Source organism: Geotrypetes seraphini, chromosome 13 (assembly GCF_902459505.1).
Source record: "Geotrypetes seraphini chromosome 13, aGeoSer1.1, whole genome shotgun sequence".
NCBI lineage: Eukaryota > Metazoa > Chordata > Amphibia > Gymnophiona > Dermophiidae > Geotrypetes > Geotrypetes seraphini.
The window spans coordinates 60,010,901-60,029,274 of NC_047096.1; the positions used below are offsets into that span (position 1 = coordinate 60,010,901).

General features: G+C 40.2%; 1 protein-coding gene across 1 annotated transcript in view; it reads right to left on the reverse strand.

Annotated features, from left to right (window-relative positions):
* Positions 1-703: 703 nt before the first annotated feature.
* The window catches only part of VPS25 (vacuolar protein sorting 25 homolog), a 35,648-nt gene continuing 17,977 nt past the window's right edge, over positions 704-18,374 (reverse strand). The window contains exons 5-6 of the mRNA XM_033919419.1: positions 18,004-18,079; positions 704-2,176 (exon numbers count right to left, since the gene is read on the reverse strand). Of these exons, the coding sequence (XP_033775310.1) occupies positions 2,064-2,176; positions 18,004-18,079 (189 nt within the window). The 3' untranslated portion in view covers positions 704-2,063. The remainder of the gene's footprint in view (positions 2,177-18,003; positions 18,080-18,374) is intronic.

An 18,374-nucleotide genomic window follows, 5' to 3' on the forward strand; every position in this document is an offset into this window, starting at 1 on the left:
TCCACCACCCTTTCTGTAAAAAGTATTTCCTCAGATTACTCCAATCACCTCTTATTCCGGAGCTTCCTTTCAAATAAGAGACTCGACTCGCGCGCATTTACGCCACATAGGTATTTAAACGTCTCTATCGTATCTCCCCTGTCCCTCCTTGCCTCCAAAGTATGCAGATTGAGATCTTTGAGTCTGTCCTCGTACGTCTTATAACGAAGACCACGCACCATTTTAATAGCCTTCCTCTGGACCGACTCCATCCTTTTTAGGTCTCGTCACAGTGGCTCATGCCAAGGTAACATCAAGGCTGGATTACTATAATCCCACTACACTTTGGGTTAACCACAAACTTTGGACCAGCTCCAACCGATTCAAGAATGCTGCAGCATGACTGATGGAAGATTGTGAATGACTCATCCCATCTCTCCCTTTCTGCAAAACCTTCACTGGCTACCAGTATAATACAGGGCCTGATGCTAGCGTTCAAATCCTTGCCTGACCCGACGCCAATCTATGTGATGACAAAGCTTCCTCCGTACGTGCCGAACAGGTCCCTCCGCTCTCAGGATGAAATACGCCTCAAAACTCCTCCTGGTCATGCCCTTCAACTGCAAACCACCAAACGATGTTCCTACTCCCACTTTATACTGAGTCACTGGAATCGACTGCCCCCGCAGATCAGATCCCTTGAAGGATTCCTCAACTTTAGGAAAGCAATAAAAACAGACCTCTTCACCTAACTCTCATGCCAATGACCGATGGATTGCAAAGGAATGTATATTGGTGCCAGATCCCAGTATGAATCACATTAGGATAAAAACTTGTATTGCAACATCTTCCACTGTAACTATGGCAAATTTAACCTGTAACTGTACATCACATATATTGGTATTAGATCCCTAGTGTGTGTCTAATTAGGATAAAAACTTGTATTGAAAAAACTTGCACTGTTAAGGATAACTATGGCAAATTGTAACTTGTAAACTCTATATTATTATGGTTTTAGACCCCTCGTATATATCGAATTAGGACACAACCTTGTATCATAAAATTGTACTGTAATTGTCATATTGTTATCTGATAACTGTATTTTATGTATGTTTAATCTGTAACCCATTCTGAGGTCCTTGGAGAAAACAGGATAGAAAACTAACTAATTTAATTTAATTTAAAATTCTTGTCTGATTTTCAGAGTATCCAGGTCAGGACTACACTAGAAAAATGAGCCTATTAAAAAAGGACAAAAATCTTTGACATATGCATGGCACCAGAAGACCAGCACTGGTTACCTCTGAGCTGGAAATAAGAAAAAAAAAATAACAAACACTCCGCCAATTTCCTATCATAATATTAATGCAAGTTATAACTCACCTGTACATTCAGGTAAAGTCATCTTTTGTTTTGAGCCGAGGATGGATCTTTAGGTCCCAAAATTTACTCAAGGATGTATCAAATTAATCCAATTAAAGTGCCTTATATAGTAGTTTTTGCTCATTATTTTTATTTCTACACACCATTTCATTCTCCAATTCGTAGCTCAAACCTGGGAGTAGCGCCACTGAGGGAGAACATGCTCCCCTTACAGTGCCATCTAGTGGTAGGCAATTAAGAATTGGAATGACTCTGTAGCAAGCTGCAAATCAGAAGGAAGACGGGGTGCACATTATGGATTCCCTGAGAAGGGAAAGGGAGAGCAAGAAAGGAGAGAAGCCTGGCCAAAGAGAAGAGAATGAAAAAGTACACAATGAAGGGTTTTCTCCTCTTCCCTAAACGGAGCTCAATCACTGGAATTTATTACAGCAGTGTTCCCAGCCACCATAACCCATGCTTCTGCATTTGAGTTTCAGTCCGTCACAGTCAATCCAGAGGAATCAAAAGCGAAAAGGCAAAGCCAATGCATTGATCTGCACATGATGCACTTATCTTCCTTCTCAGCCAACTTTATGCCATCCCTTCCTCCACAAGCAGCACCGTGACATCCCTCTGCATCAGACCGCGGCCGGGCCTAGACAGCTCATCATTAGGTCTATAAAATATAGTCTTTTCTGGTAGTCACCAGCCAGAGACATCCATTAAAAGAATTTGACCCCTTTGCTGTCGTTCAGTGTGATAATCTCTGCTCGGTGTTCCAGCTGCAGGGCCTGCATTGCGCGCAGCAGCATAGACTCATCCAAACCATGGAAATCTGAGAAAGAAAAAACATTAGTATTCAGTGGGCAGCTTTACATCCAAACAAGAACTTAGACGCTCCAAATAAACCAGACAATGAAAGGTCTCTAATGCAGCCTGAAAGGTTTCTGCTATCAAGAAAGCAAACAACAACAACAGAAAACCCCTCGTACATTTTGTTTTTAATAGAACAATGATTGAAAATATATGGACTTTTCAATGCCTTCTCATCTGCTTTAACTTTTCACGTATATTGACCTAGCTATTACCCAGCCTACGGCCCCCCTCCCACTGCATTTCCTGCTCTTTTCACATTGCTAGAATGCTCGGGACTTGAGAAACTACACATGCTACAGTCACTCTCGCATTCAGGACCCTCATAACGAATACACAAGCTCTACTTGGAAACTCTGTGAGCTTGTGCAGTTTGGGTATCCTAGTAATGAGACTTGGGTTTGCAGGTTTTCGAGGGGGAGGTTCTCACAAATCGGATCCAATTCTGTTTACATCACTTCTTCCCTATATTCCTGCAGGTGCCTCTGATCAACACGCGTACGTACTTATCATTCCAATCTATCTACAAATTCGTTGACACTGCCAAATCTACCTGTTTCTCTGTAACTGCCTCTACTTCTTTGGAACGCTATGGTCTTAAATTTTCATCTAGAACTTTCCTTTAAAAAATTTTAAAGTAACCCTAGAACATTTTTTTTAAATTCTTTATTCATTTTTAAGCTTTCATCAAGTGTACAAAATTCATATTAACAATATTAAATAGATCACTTGAACATCTTATCAGTATACTTTATAAACATAAAAGCATCCCTCCTCCCACCCTCCCTCTAAGCCCATTATTAATTGTAAGATCATAAACCCTCCAATAGAAACCCTCCCAACACTAAGTGGTGTATAATTAATAGAAAAATGGCATTTAATCATGACAGAAAGATGTTAATGGCTCCCATATTTTTATAAAATTTTTATAATTTCCATTCTGTACCACCAGTGATCTTTCCATTCTATATAGGTGACACGAGTTCCACCAGAAATTAAAATTAAGTCTACTGTGGTCTTTCCAGTTATTAGAAATATGTTGGATGGCATTTTTTTTAACAAGGCATTTAATACCACTTGAAAATTGCTCGTTAGGTTTTCCTCGATATTGGCTACAAGAGAATATGAAGAGAAACTTACCACAGAAGCAAAAACTCATAGTAATAACTTTTTCAGGTAAATGCTACTACTATTTTATGAATCATTTCTACAGTGCTATACACATTATATGACGGTACTATCTCTGACCTTAGCAAACTCACAATCTAAATTTTGTACCTGAGTCAACGGAGTCCCAAGTGACCTGACCAGGGTCACAAGGAGGCTGCAGTGAGTGCTTTTGGACGAGGGAGTTAAGAGTTAATAAACAACCTTAAGAACATAAGAATACCACTGGTCCATCAATCCCAGTAGCCCGTTCTCACAGTGGCCAGACTAGGTCACTAGTACCTGGCCAAAACCCAAAGAATAGGTTCAACATTCATGCTACTGATCCAGGGCAAGCAGAGGCTTCCCCCACGTCTTAATAATATAGACTATGGACTTTTCCTCCAGGAATTTGTCCAAGCCTTTCTTAAAACCAGCTATTCTATCCGCCTTTATCACAATCTCTGGCAACGCATTCCAGAGCTTAACTATTCTTTGAGTGAAAAAGTGGGCTTTTATTTATTTAAACCTAAGCGGTTCACATAATACATAGTCAAATAACTTGCATTCATCAAACTCTTCAAAAACTCTTAGTCTGGACTTGAATACTGCCAGGGACGGGGCCTGATGTACAACTCAGGCAGTCTGTCCCAGGTATATAGCGCCTGAAACTTTCCACAGAAGCAAAAACTCACAGTAATAACTTCTTCAGGTACATCATGTGTGGAAATCCATGGGACTGTGATCATCAAAAGAGCGAAATGGAGAACAAGGCCATAGTGGAGAGACTGAATGAATTCTTTGCTTCAGTTCTTTTTATTGAAGATGATGTAATGGATCTACCGATACCAGAAATGATTTTCAAGGGTGACAACATGGAGGAACTGAAAGATCTCTCAGTGAACGTGGAAGATGTACCGAGCCAAATCGACACATTAAGTAGAAGAAAATCACCTGGATCACAAGGGTACTGAAAGAACTCAAAACATAAAATTGCTGATCTGCAACCTTTCATAGTACCTGACAGTGGCCAATGTAACATTGATTTTTTTTTTAAAGGGTTTCAGGGGTGATCCAGGAAATTACAGACCAGTAAGCTCGACTTCAGTGCCAGGCATAATAGAGGAAACTATTATAAAATAAATAAATAAAAATGACTGTTCATAAAGATAAACATGGTTTAAAGGGAGTCAGCATGGATTCTGCCAAGGGAAGTCTTGCCTCACCAATTTGCTTCATTTCTTTGAAGGCATGAACAAACATGTGGAGCAAAGGACAGCTAGTTGATGTACTGTTACTAGATTTCAGAAAGCTTTTGGCAAAGTCTCATGAGAGACTCCTGAGAAAATTCAAAAGCCACTGAATGGTAGGCAACGTTCTGTGTGAATTAGGAACTGGTTAATGGCTAGAAAACAGAGAGTAACTTTAAATGGTCATTTTTTACAGTGGAGGAAGGTGAATAGTGGAGTGCCTAAGAATAGTCTAAGTGCTGTACTGGGACCAGTGCTATTTAACATATTTATAAATAATCTGAAAATTGGAACAACAAGGGAGGCGATTAAATTTGCAGATAACACAAAACTATTCAAAGCTGTTAAAAACACACACGGACTACGAAAAACTGAAGGAAGATCTTAGGAAACTGGAAGACTAGGCATCCAAATGGCAGATGAAATGTAATGCGGCAAACACAAAAAGTGACACACATTGGGAAGAAGAATCCAAATCTTTTTTTTTTTTTTCAGTTTAATTAAAAATTTGATTGAATCGCAATTTCATATTTCAAAGCGATGTACAATATAAAAATAGGGCAAATCAACTAGATTCATTACAATAAGACGTGGACAAAACAAGCAAGTACAAAAGGAAGAGTGGGTGGAGCTACAAATTAAAGAAAAGAAGGACAAAAAAGCACAGTTACTTACCGTAACAGGTGTTATCCAAGGACAGCAGGCAGATAGTCTCAACATGTGGGTGATGTCACCGACGGAGCCCCCTAACGGAGGGTTTTCGCAAGCAGACTTGCTTGAAGACCTTCAAGCTTGCGATTGGCCCGCGCATGTCCGCGTGCTCCTCCCGCCCGACCTAGGGCATGCGTCTCTTCAGTTCAGATAGCTAGCAAAGAAGCCAACCACGGGGAGGTGGGTGGGTTGCAAGAATATCTGCCTGCTGTCCCTGGATAACACTTGTTACGGGAAGTAACTGTGCTTTATCCCAGGACAATCAGGCAGCATATTCTCTACATGTGGGTGACCTCCAAGCTAACTAGAAGGGCCAGTGGGAGAGTTGGCAATTTAGGAGAATAGATTACGCAAAACCGACTGGCCGAACTGGCCGTCGCGTCTGGAAAAAACATCCAGACAGTAGTAAGAGGTGAAGGTATGAACTGAGGACCAAGTGGCGGCCTTGCAGATCTCAAGTGGAGTTGAGCAGAGGAAAGCAACAGATGCCGCCATCGCTCTGACATTATGGCCTGTGACTCGACCCGGCAGGGAGAGACCAGCCTTAGCATAACAGAAAGAGATACAAGCAGCCAACCAGTTAGAAATGGTCCGCTTAGAAACAGAGCGACCCAAGCGATTTGGATCGAAAGAGAGGAACAGCTGGGGAGCAGAACAATTCTGTGTCCCTATCCCCTCCCCTGTGTCCAGCGTCACTTCTCTGTGTCTCTATGGCCATCCTAAGTCCAGCATCTCTCTTCTTCTTTTTTTTCAACCAGCCTACATACATCAGGGAACACACAAATATTTTTGCCCACAACAGGAAGGTTATTTAAAAGTGAGAACTCTTATTGGCTCAAAGTATATACAAAGAAAAAAGAAAAACATGAGAGACAGCAAATAAGGCCCATGAAGCCCATCTATTCTGTCTAATTTACTTCCTTGCACAGTGCTACAGGCCTCCTTCCCTAAGAAGGTCCCTCTGTGCTTATCCCAGATCTCTTGCTTTGTTCTTCCCCAGAGCCCTAGCTCTACCACCCTTCCTTGATTAAATTGTTTTTTGACATTACCCTTAATTCTATTCCCCTTGAGCCTGTAGGTCAGAGCACATTACGTTCCTGAGTGGAAGATTTTCAGGCCTTAAAATAAACACAGCCTGAAATTAAGAATCGGAAAGGACATGCTATTACAATTCCGAGTTTATTTTCAGGACCTTGGGGAATCTGCCATATGAAAAGTGCCAATCTGAGTGCAGCTGCTGAGAGAATCTAGATCTTAGATCAGCAGTGCATTCATTTTAAGTCTTAATCTATGGACAGACCTCAGTAAAGATCTCTCTCCAAACCCTGCCAGCACTAAAAGTTACCCTGCACAGATGTTGTCACCTTGTAGAATGTAATACATAAAACCTTCTCTTCTGCTCCTTTGGGCTTCCAGCTCAACCAGTATTGGGATATGGTCCTGTTCATAACTATGAAGGGAGAAGGGAGTTCTTTCACCCCCACTCCAACTATCTTCCAGTTCATGACAGGGACATACAAAATAGGGGGGGGGGAAGACTTGCGTTTTCATGACTTCAGGAGTTTTTAATGGTTTGCGCTGGCACTTTTGTACATAGGACTGCCTGTTTCGTGACTAGCCCATTTTAATCACCACCAGCAGATAAGTAAATGTTTTTATTTGTTTCTGCTATAAAAATGATCTAGATTGTGGTGGTACAGACATCGTTGGTGCTATGATGGTCCGAAGGCAGCCTATGTTTGGTTCACTTCACCTGAACAAAAAATAGGTTGTGGGTCTAAGCATTAATGAATTTCTTTAAGTATAAATGTAAAAAAAGTATATAGTTGTGATACATTTTTATTTGTATTGAGTATCACAGATAAATATAAGTTGCTCCCTAGAGATATATAGTCAAACCTTGGTTTACAAGTACCGCGGTTTGCAAGTGTTTTGCAAGACAAGCAAAACCGAGTGTTGACTCGATTTACGAGTGCCCCCCCCCCCCCCGGCGATCTGGCATCCCCCCCGCTTACGTTGCCCCCCCCGGCCGCTGCAATCTGGCATCCCCCACTCACCCAAGCACGATCTCTTACCCCGATGTGGCATCATCACCAGCACCAACGCACAGGACATGCTAGTGCCTGAAAATCCTCCCTCTTCCATAGGCTGGGCCTTGAGCATCTGCGCATGCTCAAGGCCCTCTAGTTCTCGCTCTCTCCAAGATTCTCGGAGATCTCCGATCATGGGGGTGTGGGGGGGAGGGTGTGGAGCAGCGCCAGTGGCCTCGTGGGGGGGGGGGGGAACGTATCAAGCGAGTTTCCCTTACTTCCTAAGGAAAACTCGCTTTGAAATACGAGTAAATTGGTTTAAGAGCATGCTTCTGGAACGATTTATGCTTGTAAATTAAGGTTCCACTGTATATTTATTAAGGACAAACAAAAACCAGATTCTTTCTCTATTACAGGTCCACAGCCAAAAGCTGTGTGAAACTGCTGTGAAAAGGGTGGGTTTGGAAAATTACTAAAGACGCAGCTTTTCGTAGATGCCTTTTTTTTTTTAGTTATCTCAGCTAAATTTGATGAATTATCCAAGAGCTCTGCTATCCAGTCTATGGTATTTTCTTGAGGATTGTATGTAACTTTACTTTTATTAGATGACTATTAAGTATTTGTTTTTATTTTGTCGTCATTTTAATACTGTGTATGTAAACCACATAAACCGTTTAGTTTTAGACAGTATTTAAATTTTTAAAATAAATAAAAAAATTGTTGTTAGGTGCCATTGACTCGTGCTCGAGTCCTAGCGACTTGATGAATTGCAGACACTAAAAAGAAATGTCACTATGTCACTCGAAGCCCAAATGATGACGTTTTTTGTTTCTAAAAACGGACAATTCACAGCTTCAGGGTGCGCTTTACTATTTGGCTGAATATGAATAGTGGACATGAACATACAAATAATAAAAGAAGAAATGTGAAATCACTGCTCAAGTGTTTATTTCTAAAGGATTTAGCACAGCAGAGCCCCAGATTATTTGTACTGAAATTGTGTCTGTATGTGGTGTTAATCTTTGTAAACCATATAGTTAATATACAGTATATACATTTTTAAATAAAGTCACTGTTCAGCCACATCCAAATAATGTGTTCAGGGCACATTTGGGCACAAATTGAATACAAATATTCGGTACAGCCCTAGTGCCTACCAAAATTTGTTTAGTTTCCCATATGTGAACCTCTCTGGAAAAAGGTGACTAAAGTAACAGATCCAAAATGTTGAGAATGGCTGATTTTCCGACTAGTTATGAACCCATGACATGAAAAAAGTTACAACTTTTTTTGTTCACATAAAAGGATGGGGTTTGGATTCTTGTATTATATATTGTTTGCTCTAACAAATTATTAACATAATAGATGACGACAGATTTAAAGACCGACACAGTCCATCCAGTCACCCAACAAGATAAATTCATGTAGTATGACTTGATTTATCCTTGCAATTTTCAGAGCACAGACCGTAGAAGTCTGCTTTGCTTTTCAATTACTAGTGTTGCCATCTAATAGCTGCTACCCTTGTTTGGTTCCCTGCCTTCCTTGTAGGATTCCTTTTTTGAATTTCCCACAGGTCATTCCAGGGATCTAGCACCCTTTCCATGAAAAAGTACTGCCTGACATTATTCCCGAGTCAGCTCTCCTGCAATTTAAATTCATGTCCTCTAGTTCCATCACCTTCCCTCCTCTGGAAAAGGGTTTGTTTATTAATACCTATCAAATATTTGAATGTCTCTTATCATATCACCCCTGTTTCTCCTCTCCTCCAGAGTGTACATCTTCAGGTCATCAAGTCTCTCCTCATATGTCTTGTGGCACAAACCCCATGCCATTTTCATCACTTTTCTCTGAACCACTTTAAGTCTTAACATCCTTAGTGAGATAAGGGCTCCAAAACTGAACAAGTGGGGCCTCATCAATGACTTGTACAGGGACATCGATATCTCCTTTCTTGTACTGGTTATATTCCTCTCTATTCACCCTAGCATCCTTCTGGCCTTGGCCACCGCCTTGTCATATTGTTTCGACATCTTGAAGTCTACTACTACTAATCATTTCTATAGCTACTAGACATCAAAACACAGAAGAGACAGTTCCTGCTCAAAAGAGCTTACTGTCTAGTCAAGACAGACAAACTGGACAAGAAGGTGCATCAATACATTATGCTCACGTGGGGGAATTACAGAGGGAATGATAAGACAGATACTGGTGCTTAGAAGGTGGGCTGAAGTTTGGAATTGAAAGCAGCTTCAAAATGAGTCTGGGTTTGAATCCTGCCAGAGATGGAGCTTGACATATTGAGTCAGGCAGGTTGTTCCAGGCATATGGTGCAGCAAGGTAGAAGGGACAGAATCTGGAGTTGGCTGTAGAGGAGAAGTGTAGAGATAAGAGAGATTTATCTGATGAGCGGAGTGCCTGAAGGGGAGTGTGGGGAGAGATGACCCATTGACTCTCTATTCCACGTTGTTGCTCTAAGACTATTTTATTTTTCTTTCCAGCTTATGATTTATCTTTAATCTTATCTATTGTTTTGCCTTTTGTCTTTGTTTTGTTCTATTTCTATCATTTAAATTTCTCCAGAATTCTACTGTTCAACGGCTCCCCCTTCTGCTTCTATTCCTTTCTCTCATCTCTTCTACCTTCCAAAGTATTTAGATCAATGCTGTCTTGTTAAAATGTTTATTTTATTTTTATTTTTCCTCTAACTCTACTTTTCACTTCTCTATTACCCTCCAGGTACTTTAGTTAGATTGTGAGCCTTCGGGACAGTAAGGGAATTTTTCAAGTACCTTTCTTATTTCTAATCTTAATGTATATTTTCTGTAAACCGCTTAGAACCTAACGGATGTAGCGGTATATAAGAAATAAATTACATTACATTACATTACTATGAATATTCTTACCTATTTATCTCCCTCCTTATAAAACCCTGCTTAACCTTCCTCTATGCGATCTATACAATTTTCAGTCCTTTCTCAGAAGGACTTTCCAGCGTATCTCAGAATTCAATTCAAGTGCATTTGTATTGCATTTAAGATTCTATTTGGCATTTTCACCACTTTGATTCCTTTAGACTGGAATGTTCATAGATCTCATCTTGCCAGAAGTTCTCAAAAATTAAAACTTACATTTCCCTCTCTCAGTGGTAAAAACAGAACCTTTAAGACATTTAGCCATTCTTTTGCTTTTAAATTAACCGAATTCTGGAATGCTTTACCGCTTACGTTAAAAAGTTTAGGTTCTTTTGCTTTATTCCGGAAAGCTCTGAAAATCTTTTTGTTTGCTAAACATTTTGGAAACTTAACTATTCTACTCTACTTTTTCTTGTCAAGTTTATGTATTATGTATTACATTACTGTTAACTGAGTCGATCTCCTCTTAGTTTTATAGACTGGGTCATCAACCAAGTTTTAGTTTAGTTTCTCCATTGCCATCCTTCCTGTAAACCGCTCCAAATCAAAAAGCTTTCGCAGTATACAAATAAAGATTTATGTTAGATTATACTGATTTGCTGTGGAGAGAATACACTTGTAGGTCAGTAAAAGGAGTTTAAACAGTATGTGGAAACAGATAGGGAGCCAATGAAGTGACTTGAGGAGAGAGGTAATGCAGGCATAGCGACATTTATAAGTCTGTGTGTTCTCAAAGCAGGCAGAGCTGAGAAAATGCTTCAAGCACCAGAATCAGGGACAAAACATAAGAACATAAGAAATGCCTGCACTGGATCAGACCTTGGGTCCATCTAGTCCGGCGATCCGCACACGAGGAGGCCCAGTCAGGCCTACCCTGGCAAATACCTTAAGTTATTCGTGTATCCCTCAATGTGGCTTTCAAGAAAAAAATAAAATAATATGAGGAGAGCAGAACAAACACTCCTGCAGGTACGCGTGCAGAAGGAAAGAACTAAGGAGCCCAATGAAGTACAGCAGAGGCAGAGTGAAACATCCGGAGTGGTTTCCTTCTGCAGATGCACATGGCTATAGGGATATAACCCATCTGTCTAGAATGTCTCACAAGTTTCAAGTTCAAGTTTATTAGTGTATTTGATTAATCGCCTATTAAAATTACTAAGCGATGTACAAAATCAATAAAGAGCAATAAAAAAAAACTTAACAATATACATAGTGGATACATATTATACATACATGAGTCGGGAGGAAAAGAGATTAAAAGTTACAATTTTAAAATTTTTAATAGAAATAATGGAAAATACAAAAGGAGGGGGTGTTTAAAACCATAGCATTATTAAAAGCATATCCAAAAAGTGTGAAAACTTTCAATTATTAAAAGCGTCATTAAATAAATAAGTCTTTAATAATTTTTTAAATGTAGAGATATCTTTTTCAATTCTAATGTAATGTGGTAGGGCGTTCCACCATTGAGGACCCATCACAGTGAACATGTCTGATCTATGTGTTCCGATAATTTTTAAAGTGGGTACAGTAAGTAAATTTTGTCCAGATGAGCGAAGTGATCATTGTGTATTGTGTGGAATTAAGTTTCTAGATATAAATAAAGGTTCATTTGATACTAGTGATTTAAAAATGAGTAATATAATTTTAAATGTAATCCTGTGACCTATTGGTAGCCAGTGAGCATCTATTAGCAAAGGTGTAACATGGTCATATTTTCTTGCGTTAAATATTAATTTAATGGCCGTATTTTGTATTAGTTGTAATCTTCTTTTTTCCTTCTGTGTGATATTGAGAAGAAGGGCATTACAGTAGTCAAGTGTAGATATTATTAATGAATGTATAAGTGTCTTGATTGATGTTAAGCTGAGAAATTTGGCAATTGAGCGAATCATTCTTAATTTATAATAACACTTTTTAACTGTTATAGAAATGTGTTCATGATAATCCAGTTTGTCGTCTATTGTTACTCCAAGGATTTTAACAGAGGAGACTAAGTTGAGTGGAATATTGTTAAGAATAAAAGGATTTGATAGAGTTAGGTCTTTTTTCCAGGAAAATAACATTGATTTAGTTTTATTTATGTTGAGTGCTAATTTATTTGTATTAAGCCAGTTTTGTACTATTTCCAATTTATGATTAATGGATGTGATTTCAGTGTTATTTTCCGGATCCAAAGGATGAATAAGTTGAATATCGTCTGCATAAGAGTATGGAATAAAACCTATGGACTGGCAGATAACTAATAAAGGAGAGAGAAAATGCACTGGGAAAATGACAGGTTTTGGCAATCTGTTGGAGGAGAGAGATGAGTCAAAGATTATCCCAAGGTTGCGAGCTGACAAGACAGGGAGGATGAGGGTGTTGCTCACAGAAATAGAGAACGGGGGAAAAGGAGAGACGGGTTTGGGTGGAAAAATAAAGAGCTCAGTCTTGGCCATGTTTTAGATGGCGACAAGCCATCCAGGTAGCAATGTGAGACAAGCAGGTTCAAACCTGGACTGAATGTCTGTCAAGATTTCAGATGTAGAGAGATAGATCTGTGCGTCGTAAGCATAGAGGTGATACTGAAAGCCGTGGGAGGAGATTAGAGCGCCAAGAGAAGAAGTGTAGATGGAAAAAAAAAAGAAGTGGTCCCAGAACAGAGACCACCTCACCAAGGTCTCTCTCCTGACCTGTCTTCATCACTTTCTCACCTCCTATTTCATACATCTCCTTTGGATTTCTGCACCCTAAATACATTACTCTGCACTTCTTTACATTAAATTTGACCATCCTTCTAATTTCTGGAGATATCTTCTCATTGTTTCTACTCCCTTTGGGGTATCCACTATTCAAATTCAGACCCACAAACTAAAACTATCCTTTCCTTCATTAAAAGGCATTTCCCGTGCAGGAAAACTAGGGATCTCCCTCCCCTTCAGATTCAATGAGTTCTGGAACAACCTTACCTCCCCCCTTCGGATCCTGAGCTCTCTCCAACTCTTCCGCAAACATCTGAAAACCTGGCTATTCCCAAAAATGTAATACTTACTCCTTCTCTGGTAACCTAAGCCCTCCAAATATTCTTCTCAATATATCTTTTAACCTTCATTGGAATTCCTTTCTCTCCTAACTCTTGTAAACCGTGCCGAGTTCTACGATTGTGGAGAGGTTGCGGTATACAAACCTAAGATTTAGTTTAGTTTATCTTCATGTCATCTGCAAAAAAGGAATATTTTTCCTTCTAACCCTTCAGCAATGACTCACAGACAGAATCAGCCCCAGTACCGATCCCTGAGGCACACCACTACTCTCCTTCCTTTCCTCCACTACCTCTGTCGCCTGTCAGTCAACCAGTTTACCACACTGCGTCCTATGTTCAGCCCTCTCAAGTTATTCAAGAGTCTTCTCTGAGGAACTACATCAAAGGCTTTGCTGTGATCCAAGTAAACTATTTAAGACTTGCTATACTGCCTATAACTGGACCAAGCAGAGCAAGGTGGTATACAATCTATTATACCTCTAATACATAACAAACACACACACATTCAGTGTTTTTAAAAGGGTCAGTACCATTTTTGTATGACACATTTATTTCAGGATTTTATTATGCATTTGAAGAATTTTGGATATTGAATGAATGACATCTCTCCTATCATTTCACAAAAGGGAGGACACGAATAAACATATCTTCTGTTTGGACAAACTGCTGTTCTGGCTTCTGTCTTGTTAATAGTCCCCTTCACATTGGAACAATGTTAAATTATACCCCCATGTATCTGTGACATTAACTAAAGGCTCTTTGTTTGGATAGGTAACATTACATCACTGTTATCAATATTTTTATTGTCATTTTAATTTATGTTGTTTTATTAATTTTATATTTGTTTTAAATGATATAATTGTGATTTGGGGCTATTTTGTAAATCTTATGTTTTAGACACAGGCACCTTTCACTGATTAATAAACCTTTGTGATTCCACATTACTTTTCCAGACCAGTTCTGCTCTGTGTTTTGCTGGTTTTGGACTGGGAGATTGTTCCTTCTCTTGCTTACATTGCTTTATACTGCCATGTAGGTGATCTGGGTTCACTTCCCTGGCTATCTGGAATGCTGCAGACTCTCTGCTTGACTCAACAGTGACATCTAATGACCAAACTCAGAGTCTATGTTTAGACAAATTCCTGAGGGACTGTACTGTAGCTCTACTGGTTGGGCTGATTTGGGAGGGGATATGAATAGACAAAAACCGAAGAGCCCGCGGTTGGAGAGTGACACAACGTGGACAGGACTCGGTCCGGTGGTTGGAGCCCAGCCACTGAATGCACCAACGATGGGGGTCGGTAATAGAGATCACCCGACCACACTGTGTGCACTTTTTAAACCCGGTTACAGGCCAGGACATAAGGGAAGAAAGGCCCGCCGGTCGAACGAGGCCAGGCAGCCTGGTCGAGGCCCGAGGTCCCCCGGACTGAATGACGGAAGAAAATAACAAAAGAAAAAGGGTTTTTTTGGTTTTTTTAAGACACGCCGCACAGCGACTAACTAGATCCAAAACAATAAAGCAAGCCGCGGTGCAAGAAAGCACTTAGATTACACGCAGAGCTGAGACAGGGCTTTCTGGCTCTGTGGAAAACTAAGAACTGAGGCCATGCTGAGGAGACGCGCGCCCTGACTCAGGCGGAAAGGCACTCGCGCATGCGCGTTGCAGCACTCGCAAACTTTGAAGATCTTCAAGCAAGTTTGCTTGCAAGGCTGTCCGCTACGAGGCTCCGTGGATGACGTCATCCACAAGTAGAGAATATGCTGCTTGCTTGTCCTGGGATAAACAGCTGATTGCAAAGACTCTTGATGCTGTAGTTGTGAATGAGCAGGAAAACTCCCGTAACAAAGGCAGATTGAAACGGTTTAGTGACTTTCCCACTGATACACAGATACTATCTGATACTTTCATTCTATGTGCTGAAATGCAGGGCAAAACCCCCAAAACATTTCTCATTCTGGAGTGGCATCAAGATGAACCAAGGTGAGCAGTCGATATTGTGTATCTGGATTTTCAAGTACTTCACAAATGATTCGTGAGGAAATCAGTCAGTCATGGGATAGGAGGTAATGGACTTTTGTGGATTAAAAACTGGTTAAAAGATAGAAAACAGTAGGGTTAAATGGTCAGTATTCTCGATGGAAAAGGGTAGATACTCATAGTGAGGTTCCCCAGGGGTCTTTGCTGGGATTGTTGCTTTTTAATATATTTTAAATGATCTAGAGATGGGAAAACAAAGAGAATATTATAAACCCTTTATATAACTCCATGGTGTAACTTGAATACTATGTGAAATTCTGGTCACTGCATCTCATAAAAGATATTACAGAATTAGAAAAAGGTACAGAGAAGGGCAATGACTTTCCTATGAGGAAATGCTAAAGTGGTTTGAGCCAGTGGCCGATCTTTTTTTAACACCCCCCAAAAAAATAAATAAATAAATAAATAAATTTTTAGTAACCTCCCCATTCCCCCTTGGTATGCCACTGTCTGAGGAACGGGATTTTGGTTTCCAAAAGTTAGTAAAAAAAAATGTATTAAAATTAGTCCAATAAAAAGATTACCTTATTTCCATTTTCTATTTATAAATGTTTATCAATACAGCTACAATACTACATTAGTCTAAAGCAACAACAACAAAAAAAATCTACCTTTTGTCATCTCTGGTTTTTGCTTTCCTCATCTTCACTCTCCATTCCTATCCTCTTTCTTTGTCCCTTCCATTTTTCTCTGTCTCCACTCCCTCCCTCATGCTCTGCATCTCTCTTCTCCTTTCCTCCTTCCCACCCCTACTCCACCATGGTCTGGCATCTGCTTATCTTCCCCCATGCCCTAGGATCTCTCTCCCCTCTTCTATCTCTTCCTCTCCCTCCATGCTCTGGCATCTCCTTTCCTTCCTTCCCCCCCTTTTCATTCCCGATGGTCTGGCATCTCAGTTTCATTCCCTTCCCTCCCCACATGCCCTAGCATCTCTTCTCTCCTTCTTGTCCATCTATCCCCCCCCCCTCTATACTCTGACATTTCTTCTCCTTCCTTTCCTGATGGTCTGGCATCTCTTGTCTCCTTCCCTTCCCTCTCCCCATGCCCTAGCATCTCCTCCTTTTTCCCTGGTCTAGCATCTCCTTTCCTTTCTTCTTTTCCCTCTCTCCCTTTCCCATGGTCTGGCATCTCTTTTTCCTCTCCTCTCCCTTCCCTGGTCTTCCTTCTTCCTCTGTCTCCCCAATCGGGTGCAACATATCTCTCCCCCTTTCTCCCACCCTCTCTTTGGCACCCCCCAGTTAGCAGCACAGCATTCAGAATTTGCTGCTCTTGTTGGTGTTGGGCCTTCCTCTCTGCCAGGTCCCGCCTACTTCCTGTTTCTGTAAAGGCAGGACCCAGCAGAGAGGAAGGCCCGATGCCAGCATAGCAGCGAATTCTGAATGCTGTCGCTGCTGAAGAAGTTTCCGGAATCAGACCATGACGCTGGCCCTTACTTGGAGCACCCTCTTATGGGCTGCACCTGGGGCGGATCCACCCCCCCCCCCCCGCCACTCCCTTGTTACATTGGTTAGGGCTCTTCAGTTTGGAGAAGAGAAGGCTGAGGGGACATATGATTGAAGTTTATAAAATACGGAGTGGAGTGGAGTAGATAGACATGAATTGCTCGTTTCAAAAACTTCTAGGACTAGGGGGAATGCAATGAAGTTACTAAGTAGTAAATTTAAAACAAACCAGAGAAAATATTTCTTCATTCAATTAAACTTTGGAATCCATTGCCAGAGAATGTGGTAAAAACAGTTAGCTTTGCAAGGTTTTAAAAAAGGTCTAGCTATTTTCCTAAAAAAAAAAAAAAAAAAAAAAAAGGAGTCCATAAGCCATTATTAAGATGGACTTGGGAAAAAACACTGTTTATTTCAAGGAAACACAGCATAAAATCTGTTTTATTGTTTTGGGATCTTGCCAGGTACTTGCGACCTGGATTGGCCAATGCTGAAAACAATATAGTGGGCTTGACAGACCTTCGGTCAGTCCCAGTATAGCAACACTTTTGTTCTTATGTAAGCCTGCAGCAATAGGTCTGGTTTTTAAGGAAGTCAAATTATGCAATATTGACTAGGTGTTTTGATCAATTATGTAGATATATCTCATGAATATACATGGGGAAAATCCTGGTCTGTGTGTCATGCACAAAGACAAGCGTTTGCCATCTCTGATTCACTAAGAGGACTGCTGAAGTATGCAAATCAAACCTAAAATTGTCATTGCTTAGTTATTGTATCTTAAAAAAGCAGACCTGATTGCAGCCTTTGCGGAGCAGAGTTTGCCATCCTTGAACCAAATATTTCATGGTTTGTAATCTGAAGCAATCTGAAACCATGTCCTTCATATAGTACAAGGATGATGAGAAACATAAAGATTACTAAATTGCTACATATTCTCTTAGATTTTCTGTAAAATTCTTAAAAGCTATGATGTTTCAATGTTTTTTAGAATGTAATTCCTAATGATCTATCTTAAAATCAACATATCTTTGTAAACATATTTTTATTGTAAATGAATCGAGCCCTATATCTTTAGGGATGATCCGGTATATAAATCTAAGATGTAGATTAGATTAGATTATGCAACAACATGCACTGAACTCAGTGTATCTTTCTCACACTTCTAAAGCCTGGTCTAGAAACCACACCGCTCTGATACAATTGAACTTTCCGTCTATGGTCTACTGTACCTTCTTTTTCAGTGTCACTGCCGTTGATCAGTTCATACAGTGTGAAAACCGAGTTGGTCATCCCATTCTTTGTAACCTGCAGAAGCACATAGGACAAACAACTCTGCTACTTTCTCAAATATGTCATCTTTTGCTGCCATTTATATAATGTAAACCTCTTTAATGGTTTCCATTTGAGTATAACAAGTACCTAATATACTCACTCTATTACGAACGCATAGCATGGGTTTTAGCGCCAGTAACTGCTCTGACGCTCATAGGAATTCTACGAGCGTCGGCGCTAAAACCCATGCTATGCGTTCATACAAGAGAGGGTTAAACAAAAAAGCGCAAGACACACACAATGCTCAAGGACTGCACAGCTCACAATC